The 13,976-nt window shown below is 44.6% G+C and overlaps 1 protein-coding gene across 1 annotated transcript; it reads right to left on the reverse strand.

The window, feature by feature from the left end:
* Positions 1–759: 759 nt before the first annotated feature.
* LOC112221288 (cytochrome P450 26A1) lies at positions 760–5,260 on the reverse strand. The gene is made up of 7 exons (XM_042313969.1): positions 4,658–5,260; positions 4,314–4,538; positions 3,839–4,120; positions 3,588–3,734; positions 1,856–1,990; positions 1,469–1,621; positions 760–1,362 (listed from the first exon to the last, which is right to left on the reverse strand). Exons 1-7 carry the CDS (start codon positions 4,844–4,846, stop codon positions 1,024–1,026), a joined length of 1,470 nt encoding a protein of 489 aa, XP_042169903.1. The 5' UTR covers positions 4,847–5,260; the 3' UTR covers positions 760–1,023.
* Between the last annotated feature and the right edge of the window lie 8,716 nt (positions 5,261–13,976).

Below are 13,976 nucleotides of genomic sequence, written 5' to 3' on the forward strand. Positions count from 1 at the left end.
GACCTAGACAGCAAGGGTGGTTCGTTGCTCCAGAGCCTTTCCGTTCACCTTCCCACTCCTGGGCCAGACTACACTCAATCATATGACCCACTGAAGAGATGAGTCTTCAGTAAAGACTTAAAGGTTGAGACCGAGTCACACTGGTACCATCTAGTGGCCAAAATCTATATTGCGCCTGGGCTGGAATAATACATTATGGCCTTTCTCTTGCATTTCAGAGATGATGGTACCAGAAAAAATGAAAATGTTTTTTTCTTTGCATTATCTTTCACCAGATCTAATGTGTTATATTCTCCTACATTCATTTCCACATTCAAAGTGTTTCCTTTCAATTGGTACCAAGAATGTGCATATCCTTGCTTCATGTCCTGAGCTTCAGGCAGTTAGATTTGGGTATGTCATTTTAGGTGAAAATTGAAAAAAGGGGTCTGGTTTAAAGAGGGCCCCAGACAGGTACATACAGATAGGAACATTCTCATTGACTCCAGGTCATGAAATATCAAGTCCTCACCAGTAACAGGGCACTATATCTCTGGCTGTGTCTCAAATGGCCCCCTACATAGTGGTCAAATGGCCACCTACATAGGCCCCCTGTTATTATACAGGTCTATTGGGCTTACTGACCGTGAGCCTGTCGGTCTCCTGACCCTGACCAGACAGTCTACTGACCGTGAGGGAAAGTGGAAACGCGAGGTTGTTGGTTTAGATTTAGTCTGAAATTGTGACGCAACGTGTTCTCAATACCAGGTCTAAATGTCATGAAAGTTCAAAAACAACATTTATTGACAACGCATGTTTTTATTAAATAAAACCCAACAACGTGTGATATAAATAATGAAAAGCTATATAACAAATGTACAGACACCTTAATGGAACGAGAGAGTCGTTTGTTTCTATAAAACATAAGATATACACAACTATGTACTTTCACATATCAAGCATGAATCATTTATTCTAAAACTCATTACAATATTTTATATTTACAATTTCATAGCTTTAATATGGAGGCGTGTTTTATTGTCACTAGGTACGGCTGTAACTGCTGAACACAGTGGGCAGGTTGTCAACGGGGTAGACCGTGGGGCCGGTCTTCATGGTCGGGGGGCCGTTCGATAGAGTCCAGTCACATTGCAGTGTCAGCTCTACCAGGAATATCTTCAGGAGAACCTTGGCAAACTCTTTTCCGACACACATCCTGGAGCCGCCTCCGAACGGGATGTAGTTGAAGCGCGAGGAGTCCTCAGAAGATTTGTCCATGAAACGCTCCGGGTTGAACTCCTCTTTGTTGGGGAACACGTCGGCCACGTCGTGGGTGTCACAGATACTGTAGATCACGGTCCAGCCTTTGGGGATCTGGTAACCCTGGAAACATAGAACAGCACTGTTAGACAACTGGTCTGGAGTTTCACAGTCACCATCTTGACAGATTAGTATTGTATTGAAATCATGTCTAAAAAGGAGGACTTACATTGAGCTGGAATGTCTTCAGCACCACTCTGAAGCCTCCAGGGACAGGGGGGTTTATCCTCAAGGTCTCTTTGATGACACAGCCTGTATACTTTAACTGTTCCAACACCTCAATGTTCACATTCTGCCCCAGCAGATCCACACCTAGTTCCTCCTGACAGAGAGACAGACAGACAGACAGACAGAGACACAGACAGACACAGACAGACAGACACAGACACAGACAGAGAGACACAGAGACAGAGAGAGAGCGGAGACAGAGTATTATTTCACAATCATTCCATAAGCCAATGAGATCTAAAGGACGTTATCAATGTCCTAGTAAATGACTGGATGAATATTGATTGACTGAATTGATGATTCCCGGCTATAAATAACAGGTTCTTACCTGCTGGTGCAGTTCTTGTCTGAGTTTGTTGAGCGTGTCGGGGTTGAGTCCCAGGAACATGACCAGGGAGGTGGCTGTACTAGCAGTGGTCTCATGGCCTCCAAATAAAAGCTCTGTGGCTGACTCCTTAATTGCCTTCAGATAGAGAGAATTATTTTGTTTTACTCACTGAGCAAAGATTCTTATAACACCACAGCTGGTTTAAATGTCCATCTATCATCTGTTTATTTATGCATGAAAAATAACTTGATAAAAGGCACGGTTTAAAAAAAAGTGTTTTACTTAACCTTTATTTATCTAGGCAAGTCAGTTAACAACAAATTCTTATTTGGTTACTGGCCCTACGCTCTAACCACTAGGCTGCCCCGCCGCCCCCCCCGCTCTAACCACTAGGCTGCCCCGCCGCCCCCGCTCTAACCACTAGGCTGCCCCGCCCCCCCGCTCTAACCACTAGGCTGCCCCCCGCCCCCGCTCTAACCACTAGGCTGCCCCGCCGCCCCCCCGCTCTAACCACTAGGCTGCCCCGCCGCCCCCCGCTCTAACCACTAGGCTGCCCCGCCGCCCCCCGCTCTAACCACTAGGCTGCCCCGCCGCCCCCCCTAACCACTAGGCTGCCCCGCCCCCCCGCTCTAACCACTAGGCCCTGCCGCTCTAACCACTAGGCTACCCCCGCCCCCCCTACACTCTAACCACTAGGCTACCCCCTAACCCCCTACACTCTAACCACTAGGCTACCCGTCGCCCCCTACACTCTAACCACTAGGCTACCACCCGCCTCCCCCCCCGCTCTAACCACTAGGTTACCTGCCCCGCCACCCCCCCCGCTCTAACCACTAGGCTACCCCGCCGCCCCCCCCTCTAACCACTAGGCTACCCGCCGCCCCCTCACTCTAACCACTAGGCTGCCCCCCCCCGCCTAACCACCTACACTCTAACCACTAGGCTACCCGCCGCCCCTACACTCTAACCACTAGGCTACCCCCCCCCCCCGCTCTAACCACTAGGCTACCCGCCTCCACTCTAACCACTAGGCTACCCACTCTAACCACCTCCCCCCCTCTAACCACTAGGCTACCCGCCCGCCCCCCGCTCTAACCACTAGGCTACCCGCCTCCCCCCGCTCTAACCACTAGGCTACCCGCCTCCCCCCCCCGCTCTAACCACTAGGCTACCCGCCCCCCCCCGCTCTAACCACTAGGCTACCCGCCTCCCCCCCGCTCTAACCACTAGGCTACCCGCCGCCCCCCGCTCTAACCACTAGGCTACCCGCCTCCCCCCCGCTCTAACCACTAGGCTACCCGCCTAACCACCCCCCGCTCTAACCACTAGGCTACCCGCCGCCCCCCGCTCTAACCACTAGGCTACCCGCCTCCCCCCCGCTCTAACCACTAGGCTACCCGCCTCCCCCGCTCTAACCACTAGGCTACCCGCCTCGCCCCCCCCCCCCGCTCTAACCACTAGGCTACCCGCCGCCCCCCACGCTCTAACCACTAGGCTACCTGCCACCCCCCCACTCTAACCACTAGGCTACCTGCCGCCCCCCACTCTAACCACTAGGCTACCTGGCTAACCACTAGGTTACCCCCCCCTACACTCTAACCACTAGGCTGCCCCGCCGCCCCTACACTCTAACCACTAGGCTACCTGTCGCCCCTACACTCTAACCACTAGGTTACCTGCCACCCCCAGCGTCTCTGTTGTTGAAGATGGGGATACATGTATAGAATATTACCTGCATGCTGAACGGCTCGTCACTGTTCCTACTGATGTCTATCAGCTGTTGTAGCGCGTCTCTGTGTTTCACCTCTTTACCACTGTCTATTTTTTTCTGGATATTCTCCTCGATTTTGGAGTGGATTAAATTTCGGGCTTTCAATCCCTGTAGATAAAAGATGTGTCTTTTTTTTACATTAATTTAGGCCCTGACAATATTCTGAATACATTGTTTAAAAATGTCATAGAATTGAGTGCACCGCTAATTACCCGGTACAAGCCGCTGAATGGGACATCGACCGGAAGGGAGAAAAGGTTCTTGATCATCTCTTCGAAAGCCTCCACCAGCTCCTGCTCGTCGGTCTTGATCTGGTCCGGGTCGAAGCCCAGGAGGATCCTCATGGCGATGCGGAACATGAGGCGCTTCATCTCGGGGTAGACTAGAACGTAGGAGTCCTTCTCGAGCCATTCCCTCACGGCGCTCCTCACCTCCTCCTGGATCACCGGGATGTAGTGTTCCAAGGCATCCCGGGAAAACGCTCTCATTATAGCCTAAAATCACGGAGCAACTTTTCGTTAAGACGGGAGGGACATTAAAAGAACTTTAAATAAGTGCAGATTTTAGCCAAACATCTATGCGTAAAATCCTACATTTAATTAGCTATCTATGCGTAAAATCCTACATTTAATTAGCTATTTTAAACATTTTATTCATGCCAAAACATTTTTTAAACCATCTACGCACCTTTTTCTTGTTTTTGTGCTGGGTCCCGTGCATATTGGAGAGCGTGTCCGATCCCAAAATAGTTCTGACGGAAGCGGGCCACTGCACGGCGACAAGTTTATGTTCACCCAGCAGAATCTGTCTGACGTTGTTCGCTCCCATGACGCGCACCGTGGGGTTGCCAAAGAGATGCGTTCTGTAAATGCATCCATACTTCTGCCGTTTCATCCGCAGGAACTTTCTCCTCTGCAATAAAATGAATAAATAAAAATGGTTTGTTTATTATCAACGGAAAACATATACACCAACAGGTTAATATTATACAATATTACTATTACTAAGTTTGAAAAAAGTGTTATAATTACCTGGAGAAGGAGATGGAGCGTCTCGCCAATGAAAGGTAAGCCCATGGACCCAGGAGGGAGGGGGGCTCGACAGCTGGGATCCCGACCACGGATCAAATAAACCTCCCATAACTTCACCGCGAATAAAAAGAGAAAGATTGGAAGCACAATCGTGCACAAAAGGGTCGCCACCAACGTGTTCAAAGCCATTGTACTAGTGCGCGTAACGAGTCGCGTAACCAAACCAACTATAAACGTGTGAGGACTTTTAGGTGGAGCAAGAGTTTGTTTGCTACTGAAAGTCTGGGTGTTTTCTACGGCCTTTTTATACCCTTTCCCCAGGTCTCGGCCTCCTGTTACCTTGGCTTGGCGACAGAAATTAGTTCACACTAAGTTCATCTTTAATTGTTGTGTCATCTCGCTCCGCCCACGGAGTAGCAGCTTCTCCAAAACCCCATTTGTTACATGCGCATTTTAATACCACCTCCTGTTGGAGACGCACAATCAGGGATTTAACTCTGAAAAGGTGTTAAGTCCCTCTAACAATAGGAACCATCCAAGGTTCTTTGTTGCAAATATTCCGCAGTTTAGCCTCATTACATGTGATGAGTTCTGCATGTAATGCCCGGGGCGGGTCTTAATTGAACTGCTTTCAACACATTTCAATTAGCGCTGTTGGTTCCGAATTTAAATAATTTCCTTAATCCCCCTTTAAATTCCCCTTTAAATTCCAACACACGTTTTTGCTTTGTTCGACTCATGCATTAAAGCTGAATGTGGTCAAATTAAATCATTAAACAATCGTCTGAAAGATTTAATCCAGCATTTAGTTGGAATAACCAAGTTGTTTATATTGTATTTTATTAGGCTATACGAATTAATGACAGTTGTTTGGAGGCTAAACTGACAAGTTTTTATTTTGAGAGTTGGAGATGTTCAGTGACGTAGTGCGCACCCTGGTTAAACTTGTCTAATCTAGAATGAGACTTTAACCTGTTGTCTGTCTTGACTACCGTTTCCCTCTGCAGTCGGTGACGCTGCTCTGTCTGTATCTGTGGAAGGGCCTCTGTTATAAAAAATGATATCTTGCTTGCAGTGGGTTCAAACTTGGGTCAGTTGGTGGGAAATAAAACAAAATGTCTTAGTGTTAACAAGGTTACTGGGAGGCTAAACATGTAAACACCGCTGGACCAACCCAGTGTATTTGGAATCACTTTGTTTATGACAGCTATAACATGGAGCGGACCGGCGACTCAGCCAGTCAAGCAGGAGACGGCGTGGCTCCACATTTTACAGCGACACGTTCTAGACCCCCCCATTCTCTCTCTCTGTCGGGTCGCACCGATGTGCTGAAGCGTTGCCCTGCAGTTCACCTCCTCACTATGTATGGAGTAATCCATGCTAATAGCTTGAGGAGAAATAGCCCATAAATATCCGGATATTCTCAGGCGTTTAAATGCACATTTATTGATTAAGAATTCAACCACATAGCCTATCCAAGACACAGAAGAATGTGTATTATGACATTACCTTACTGCACGTTTGAGGGCAAATAGGTCCCCCCACATGAATAAGAACATTGTGTGAAATAGTTCCGTGATATGATGTCCTTACTCTAGTCCACACTGGTGTCAGCTGAAGTTCAAGAGTACATCACTCACTGTATATTCAGTCCATATGGACACATCATTTAACTCTTATATCCAGGTGGTCTTTCATACATGCCTTTTTAATAGCCTAGAAAACCACCATCTGACCCGTGACGAATCATATATTTCCTTTAGATAGACCAGGATATTGACTTAAATGGCCACCGGTGATGTTTTTCGTGCTTCCCGTCCCACAAAATGCATAGCTATTACGCGCGCGCCTCTCTGTCTGCGTGTGAGAGAGAAACAGAGAAAGAGATTGAGAGAGATGAGGTCTGTGTCGGGGGGCGCATCGTCAGCGATTAGCTGGAGGCCGGAGAGGCTCTGCAACGCCGGGAGGGGGATCTCTCCTCATTCCCAAGCGCTGACGCTGACCTGCCAGTGCCCTACACCACGGACCCTGACATCTCGGTGAACTCCCGCGCACCAACCTCGCCAAGTTCACTGTCTATCAAATAACGAGATAGGGGACCGGGACCGGGACCGGGCATGAACGAACACCAAACAGCAATGACAGAGGAACAGTTATTATCTCCCGCTGTCGGTCAATCACACAAATCAAATAAAGCGCTAACAGTCTAATTGGGTCAAGAGATAAAATGGCTTCCCACTTGTTGGAATAAAACATTTTAATTGGATCCTTCTGCTTAATATTATCACCAGTAGCGTGTGACCTACTAGGATAATGTAATATATTGTCGCTAGTATTCTATGTAATCTACTAGGATAATGTAATATATTATCACCAGTAGCCTGTGACCTACTAGGATAATGTAATATATTATCACTAGTAGCCTATGTAACCTACTAGGATAATGTAATATATTATCACCAGTAGCGTGTGACCTACTAGGATAATGTAATATATTATCACTAGTAGCCTATGTAACCTACTAGGATAATGTAATATATTATCACTAGTAGCCTATGTAACCTACTAGGATAATGTAATATATTATCACTAGTAGCCTGTGACCTACTAGGATAATGTAATATATTATCACTAGTAGCCTGTGACCTACTAGGATAATGTAATATATTATCACTAGTAGCCTATGTAACCTACTAGGATAATGTAATATATTATCACTAGTAGCCTATGTAACCTACTAGGATAATGTAATATATTATCACTAGTAGCCTGTGACCTACTAGGATAATGTAATATATTATCACTAGTAGCCTGTGACCTACTAGGATAATGTAATATATTATCACTAGTAGCCTATGTAACCTACTAGGATAATGTAATATATTATCACTAGTAGCCTGTGACCTACTAGGATAATGTAATATATTATCACTAGTAGCCTATGTAACCTACTAGGATAATGTAATATATTATCACTAGTAGCCTGTAACCTACTAGGATAATGTAATATATTATCACTAGTAGCCTGTAACCTACTAGGATAATGTAATATATTATCACTAGTAGCCTATGTAACCTACTAGGATAATGTAATATATTATCACTAGTAGCCTGTGACCTACTAGGATAATGTAATATATTATCACTAGTAGCCTGTGACCTACTAGGATAATGTAATATATTATCACTAGTAGCCTGTAACCTACTAGGATAATGTAATATATTTTCACTAGTAGCCTGTGACCTACTAGGATAATGTAATATATTATCACTAGTAGCCTGTGACCTACTAGGATAATGTAATATATTTTCACTAGTAGCCTATGTAACCTACCCACTAGGATAATTTAAGACAGATCAAACTTTTTTTTAGCATCGTTCATTCAGTTTCTTTTTTAATGACCACACATCTTCCATTAAAACCTCGATGTGTCTCTCTCATGCGCTGCGTAAAGGGCTCCTCTGTCCAATAATAGAGGGAGGAGATTTGATTTGTAGGTTTGCATGACGTATGTGCAGTTGGAGGTGCTGTCACAACAGGAGAGGGTGGGGGTGTGGGGAGTCAGGAGAGGGTGGGGGTGTGGGGAGTCAGGAGAGGGTGGGGGTGGGGGACTCAGGAGAGGTGGGGGTGTGGAGAGTCAGGAGAGGGTGGGGGTGGGGGAGTCAGGAGAGGGTGGGGGAGTCAGGAGAGGGTGGGGGTGTGGGGAGTCAGGAGAGGCACCGCTCAGCGGTTCACCCAGAGGTCAGTCCCTCCACCCAGCGGCTGGAGGTACAGCCATTCCCCCTGTCAGGTCTAATGTCTCTGGGCTTGTTTAAGGGAGGGAGGCTCGGTAGGTGGAGTTATACCCATCCTGTGAAAAACACCCTCAAGTGTTGTTTTTTTATTTGAATGGGAAACAATGGGCCATTTATTATGTCAGATTTGTATTGACAGGAAAATGTGTGATAGGAGAGAAAAGTGGATCAGGATTTAGAGTGAGATTAATGTGTAAACAGGTTGGGCCAAACACTGATTTAGAATGGGATTCATGTGTAAACAGGTTGGGCCAACCACTGATTTAGAATGGGATTCATGTGTAAACAGGTTGGGCCAACCACTGATTTAGAATGGGATTCATGTGTAAACAGGTTGGGCCAACCACTGATTTAGAATGGGATTAATGTGTAAACAGGCTGGGCCAACCACTGATTTAGAATGGGATTCATGTGTAAACAGGTTGGGCCAAACACTGATTTAGAATGGGATTCATGTGTAAACAGGTTGGGCCAAACACTGATTTAGAATGGGATTCATGTGTAAACAGGTTGGGCCAACCACTGATTTAGAATGGGATTCATGTGTAAACAGGTTGGGCCAACCACTGATTTAGAATGGGATTCATGTGTAAACAGGGCCAACCACTGATTTAGAATGGGATTCATGTGTAAACAGGTTGGGCCAACCACTGATTTAGAATGGGATTCATGTGTAAACAGGTTGGGCCAACCACTGATCTTTGATGCCAGCTCGTTATTACCACATAACACATCGCAGGGCGCAACACACGGCCAACCACTGATCTTTGATGCCAGGCATAACACACAGGGGAATGGGCCAGACACTGATTTAGAAAGCGCCAACAGGAATCTCAATTGGGACACAAACACTGATTTAGAATGGGATTCATGTGCCACTAAACAGGTTGGGCCAAGCCACTGATTTAGAATGGGATTCATGTGTAAACAGGTCTGGGCCAAGAACCACTGATTTCACATCCGTCATCATGAAGTGCTTTGAGAGACTAGGGACCATATCACCTCCACCCTACCTTTAGATTGGGCTTACCAACAGGTTGGGCCAACCACTGATTTAGATGTGGGAATGCTGTTCATGTGTACAACAGGTTGGGAACCCCGCCCTGTGCAACTGGGTACTGATTTAGCCCCCATTCATTCCCCGCTGTCCTCAACACTGGTGCGTTCACCAAACTTGGGCCTCCAACTCAATCATCAAGTTTGCGGAAACAATAGGGATCACCAAAACGGAACGGCCTACAGGGAGGAGGTGGGGCCCTGAGTGTGGTGTCAACAAAATGGGCCCTCACACTCAATGTAGGAGATGGTGGACTTCATCCACATGATGGAAAGTGGAAGGTAGCAAGGGCCAACACCTGGTCACACATTATAGGAAGGGGCATCAACCTCAGGAGGCTGAATAATTCGGCTTGTGCACTCACAAACTTCTACAGATAAATCCTGGCGGGCTGTCACCGCCTGGTTGGGCCACCGCCCTACCGTAAAGGCTCTCCCAGAGGGTAGTGAGGTCTGCACAACGCATCACCGGGGGCAAACTACCTGCCCTCCAGGACACCTACACCACCCGATGCTACAGGAAGGCCATAAAGATCATCAAGGACATCAACCACCCGAGCCACTGCCTGTTCAGTCATCCAAAGGCGAGGTCAGTACAGGTGCATCAAAGCTGGGACCGTATAGAATGAAAAACAGCTTCTATCTCAGGCCATCAGAATAACAGAGTTTGCCAACACACATCTTCAGCCACTTTAATGGAAGCTCTATAAATAATGTTTTAACATTGTGCATCGTTGGTACAATGTAAAATGTATTACACTTTAACTATGCCATTACATACATCTCATATGTATATACTGGATATCATCTACTGTATCTTGCCTATGCTGCTCTTACCATCACTCATTCATATATCCTCATGTACATATTCTTTATCCCCTTACACTGTGTATAAGACAGTAATTGTCGGAACTAGAAACAAGTGACAGACATCTCAAAACTATTTGATTTGACACGTCCCAAATAGCACTCTATTCCCTATATAGTGCACTACTTTAGACCCGCCCTCCCATAGTGCCCTACCTGGTCAAATGTAGTGCACTGTAAAGGGGATAGCATGTCATTTGGGAACTGAGACAAAGGTTCTTGGTCTGTTTCTGTCTTCTTCACCAACAGGGGAAGATCCTATTTATTTAAAGTATAGGTACAATGGGAAAGTATTACATTTGATTCACTTGGTCAAATTTACCAATTAAAAAAAACAACTAGGGCAAAAGGAATGTTTCAGGTTGGTAAACTATTACATAATTCCCTCATCACCTGGTCATTATATAAACATCCTGTATATAAATGCTCTATAAATAACACTTTACATCCTCTATATAAATGCGCTATAAATAACAGACTTTACATCCTGTATATAAATGCTCTATAAATAACACTTTACATCCTGTATATACAATACCAGTCAAAAGTTTGGACACACCTACTCATTCAAGGGTTTTTCTTTATTTTTTACTATTTTCTGCATTGTAGAATAACAGTGAAGACATCAAAACTATGAAATAACACATATGGAATCATGTAGTCACCAAGAAAGTGTTAAACAAATCAACATATATTTGAGATTAGAAAATCTTCAAAGTATCTACCCTTTGCCTTGATGACAGCTTTGCACACTCTTGGCATTATCTCAACCAGCTTCATGAGGTAGTCACCTGGAATGCATTTCAATTAACAGGTGTGCCTTGGTAAAAGTTCATTTGTGGAATTTCTTTCCTTTTTATTTTTTATATATATATATTTTTAATTATTCAACAACAGTACAGTACAATACAGCTAAAGTAAGTACTACAACAAAAAGGTTTTTCCACCCTCCCCTGCCGCCAAAATAAAAAATAAATTAAAACAATGACAAATGACAAAATAAATAAATTCAATTAGAATACTAATAATACTAATAATACTAATAATGACTAAATAAGACACATGACAAGAGAGACCAACAGAGACACAAAGCAATACAAACAGTATATTAGAGAGACAATAGCTACATCAATCTACAAGCGGACATCCAACAACCTCAATGGAAATGCTCCCTTATAGTCCAGGAAGAGTTGACATATTTATTAACAAAGTAGTTTCATTTACTTCTTATTTTTATTTATTTTTATTTCACCTTTATTTAACCAGGTAGGCTAGTTGAGAACAAGTTCTCATTTGCAACTGCGACCTGGCCAAGATAAAGCATAGCAGTGTGAACAGACAACACAGAGTTACACATGGAATAAACAATTAACAAGTCAATAACACAGTAGAAAACAAAGAGTCTATATACATTGTGTGCAAAAGGCATGAGGAGGTAGGTGAATGATTACAATTTTGCAGATTAACACTGGAGTGATAAATGATCAGATGGTCATGTACAGGTAGAGATATTGGTGTGCAAAAGAGCAGAAAAGTAAATAAATAAAAACAGTATGGGGATGAGGTAGGTAAAAATGGGTGGGCTGTTTACCGATAGACTATGTACAGCTGCAGCGATCGGTTAGCTGCTCAGATAGCAGATGTTTGATGTTGGTGAGGGAGATAAAAGTCTCAAATCATCATCTTCTCCATAGGAATACACTTATTAATTTCAGAGAGACGTCTTGGTAATTGGTTGAAGGGGAATCTGATTTCTATGTCAATGCAACACATTTTCTTGCAGTGGTAAATGGGGCGGTATTCTGTACATTTGATGTTGAAGTAATTCCTCAAATTCACATTTTGTGAAGTTACCCAGAATGCATATTTCAGGGACAAGTGGGAACGGGACCTCCGTAATAAAGGCCAGGGAGTAACAAACATCACGCCAGAAGGCTTGTCATTTAGTACACTGACAAGTAGAACGCAAAAATACTACCTTCTGTTGTTCCACATGAAAAACCCATTTGTGATATTTCAGGGTGATATATCTATGTAACCTCTGAGATGTCAGAGTTGGTGGAGGAAGTTGTAATGTAGAAGTTTTGTCACGCCTGTTCTCGCTCTCCCTCCCTGGAGCTCGAGGGCGCCGGGCTGCCCTGCATTACGCACACCTGCTTCCCTCGTTACGTGCATCAGCGATTCATTACACTCACCTGGACTCAATCACTCGTGTTATTACCTCCCCTATATCTGTCTGTTCCTCAGTTCTGTTCCCCGCTTCTGCATTAATGTTCGTTTGTCGTTGTTTCCCGGTTCTGTTCCTGTCCTGTTCCATGTCTGTGTAAATTAAATGTTCAACTCTCCGTACCTGCTTCTCATCTCCAACGTCGGTTCTTATAAAGTCTGTATCTAGAGTGGATGGTCGCTGACACACTATCTTGTCATTGGTCCGACCACAGCCCCTCATCAATTATACTATTCAAATCAGAAGCTCTCTTGACTTATGTACATCTGGTTTTTGGCCATTGATGCATTAGCGACTCTGGATATAAATCTACACTACCGGTCAAAAGTTTTACATCACTGACTCATTCAAGGGGTTTTCTTTATTTGTACTTTTTTCTACATTGTAGAATAATAGTGAAGAAATCAAAACGATGAAATAACACATATGGAATCAAATAGTAACCGAAAAAGTGTTAAACAAATCAAAATATCTGGAATTGATTTCTTTCTTAATGCGTTTGAGCCAATCACTTGTGTTGTGACAAAGTGGGGGTGGTTTCAGAGGAGACTGCGTGAATCAGGCCTTCATTGTTGAATTGCTGCAAAGAAACCACTACTAAAGGACACCAATAATAAGAAGAGACTTGCTTGGGCCAAGAAACACAAGCAATGGACGTTAGACCGGTGGAAATCTGTCCTCTGATCTGATGAGTCAAAATTTGCGATTTTTGGTTCCAACCGCCGTGTCCTTGTGAGACGCAGAGTAGGTGAACGGATGATCTCCACATGTGTGGTTCCCACCGTGAAGCATGGAGGAGGTGTGATGGTGTGGGGTTGCTTTCTTTAGAATTCAAGGCACACTTAACCAGCATGGCTACCACAGCATTCTGTAGCGATACACCATCCCATCTGGTTTGGGCTTAGTGGGACTATCATTTGTTTTTTTATCCAACACACCTCCAGGCTGTGTAAGGGCTATTTGACCAAGAAGGAGAGTGATGGAATGCTGCATCAGATGACCTGGCCTCCACAATCACCCAACCTCAACCCAATTGAGATGGTTTAGGATGAGTTGGACCGAAGAGTGAAGGAAAAGCAGCCAACATATCGGCATATGTGGGAACTCCTTCAAGACTGTTGGAAAAAACATTCCAGGTGAAGCTGGTTGAGAGAATGCCAAGAGTTTGCAAAGTTGACATTAAGGCAAAGGGTGGCTACTTTGAAGAATCTCAAATATAAAATATATTTTGATTTGTTTAACACTTTTTGGGTTACGACATTATTTCATAGTTTTCTGATGGCAACGCCACCATCCTTATGATGGTGGACACGTTTTCCAAAGCTGCCTATTTCATTCCCCTCCCCGAGCTGCCCTCAGCCAAGGAGACGGCCC

This window comes from Oncorhynchus tshawytscha, unplaced genomic scaffold (assembly GCF_018296145.1).
Source record: "Oncorhynchus tshawytscha isolate Ot180627B unplaced genomic scaffold, Otsh_v2.0 Un_scaffold_2528_pilon_pilon, whole genome shotgun sequence".
Taxonomy (NCBI): domain Eukaryota; kingdom Metazoa; phylum Chordata; class Actinopteri; order Salmoniformes; family Salmonidae; genus Oncorhynchus; species Oncorhynchus tshawytscha.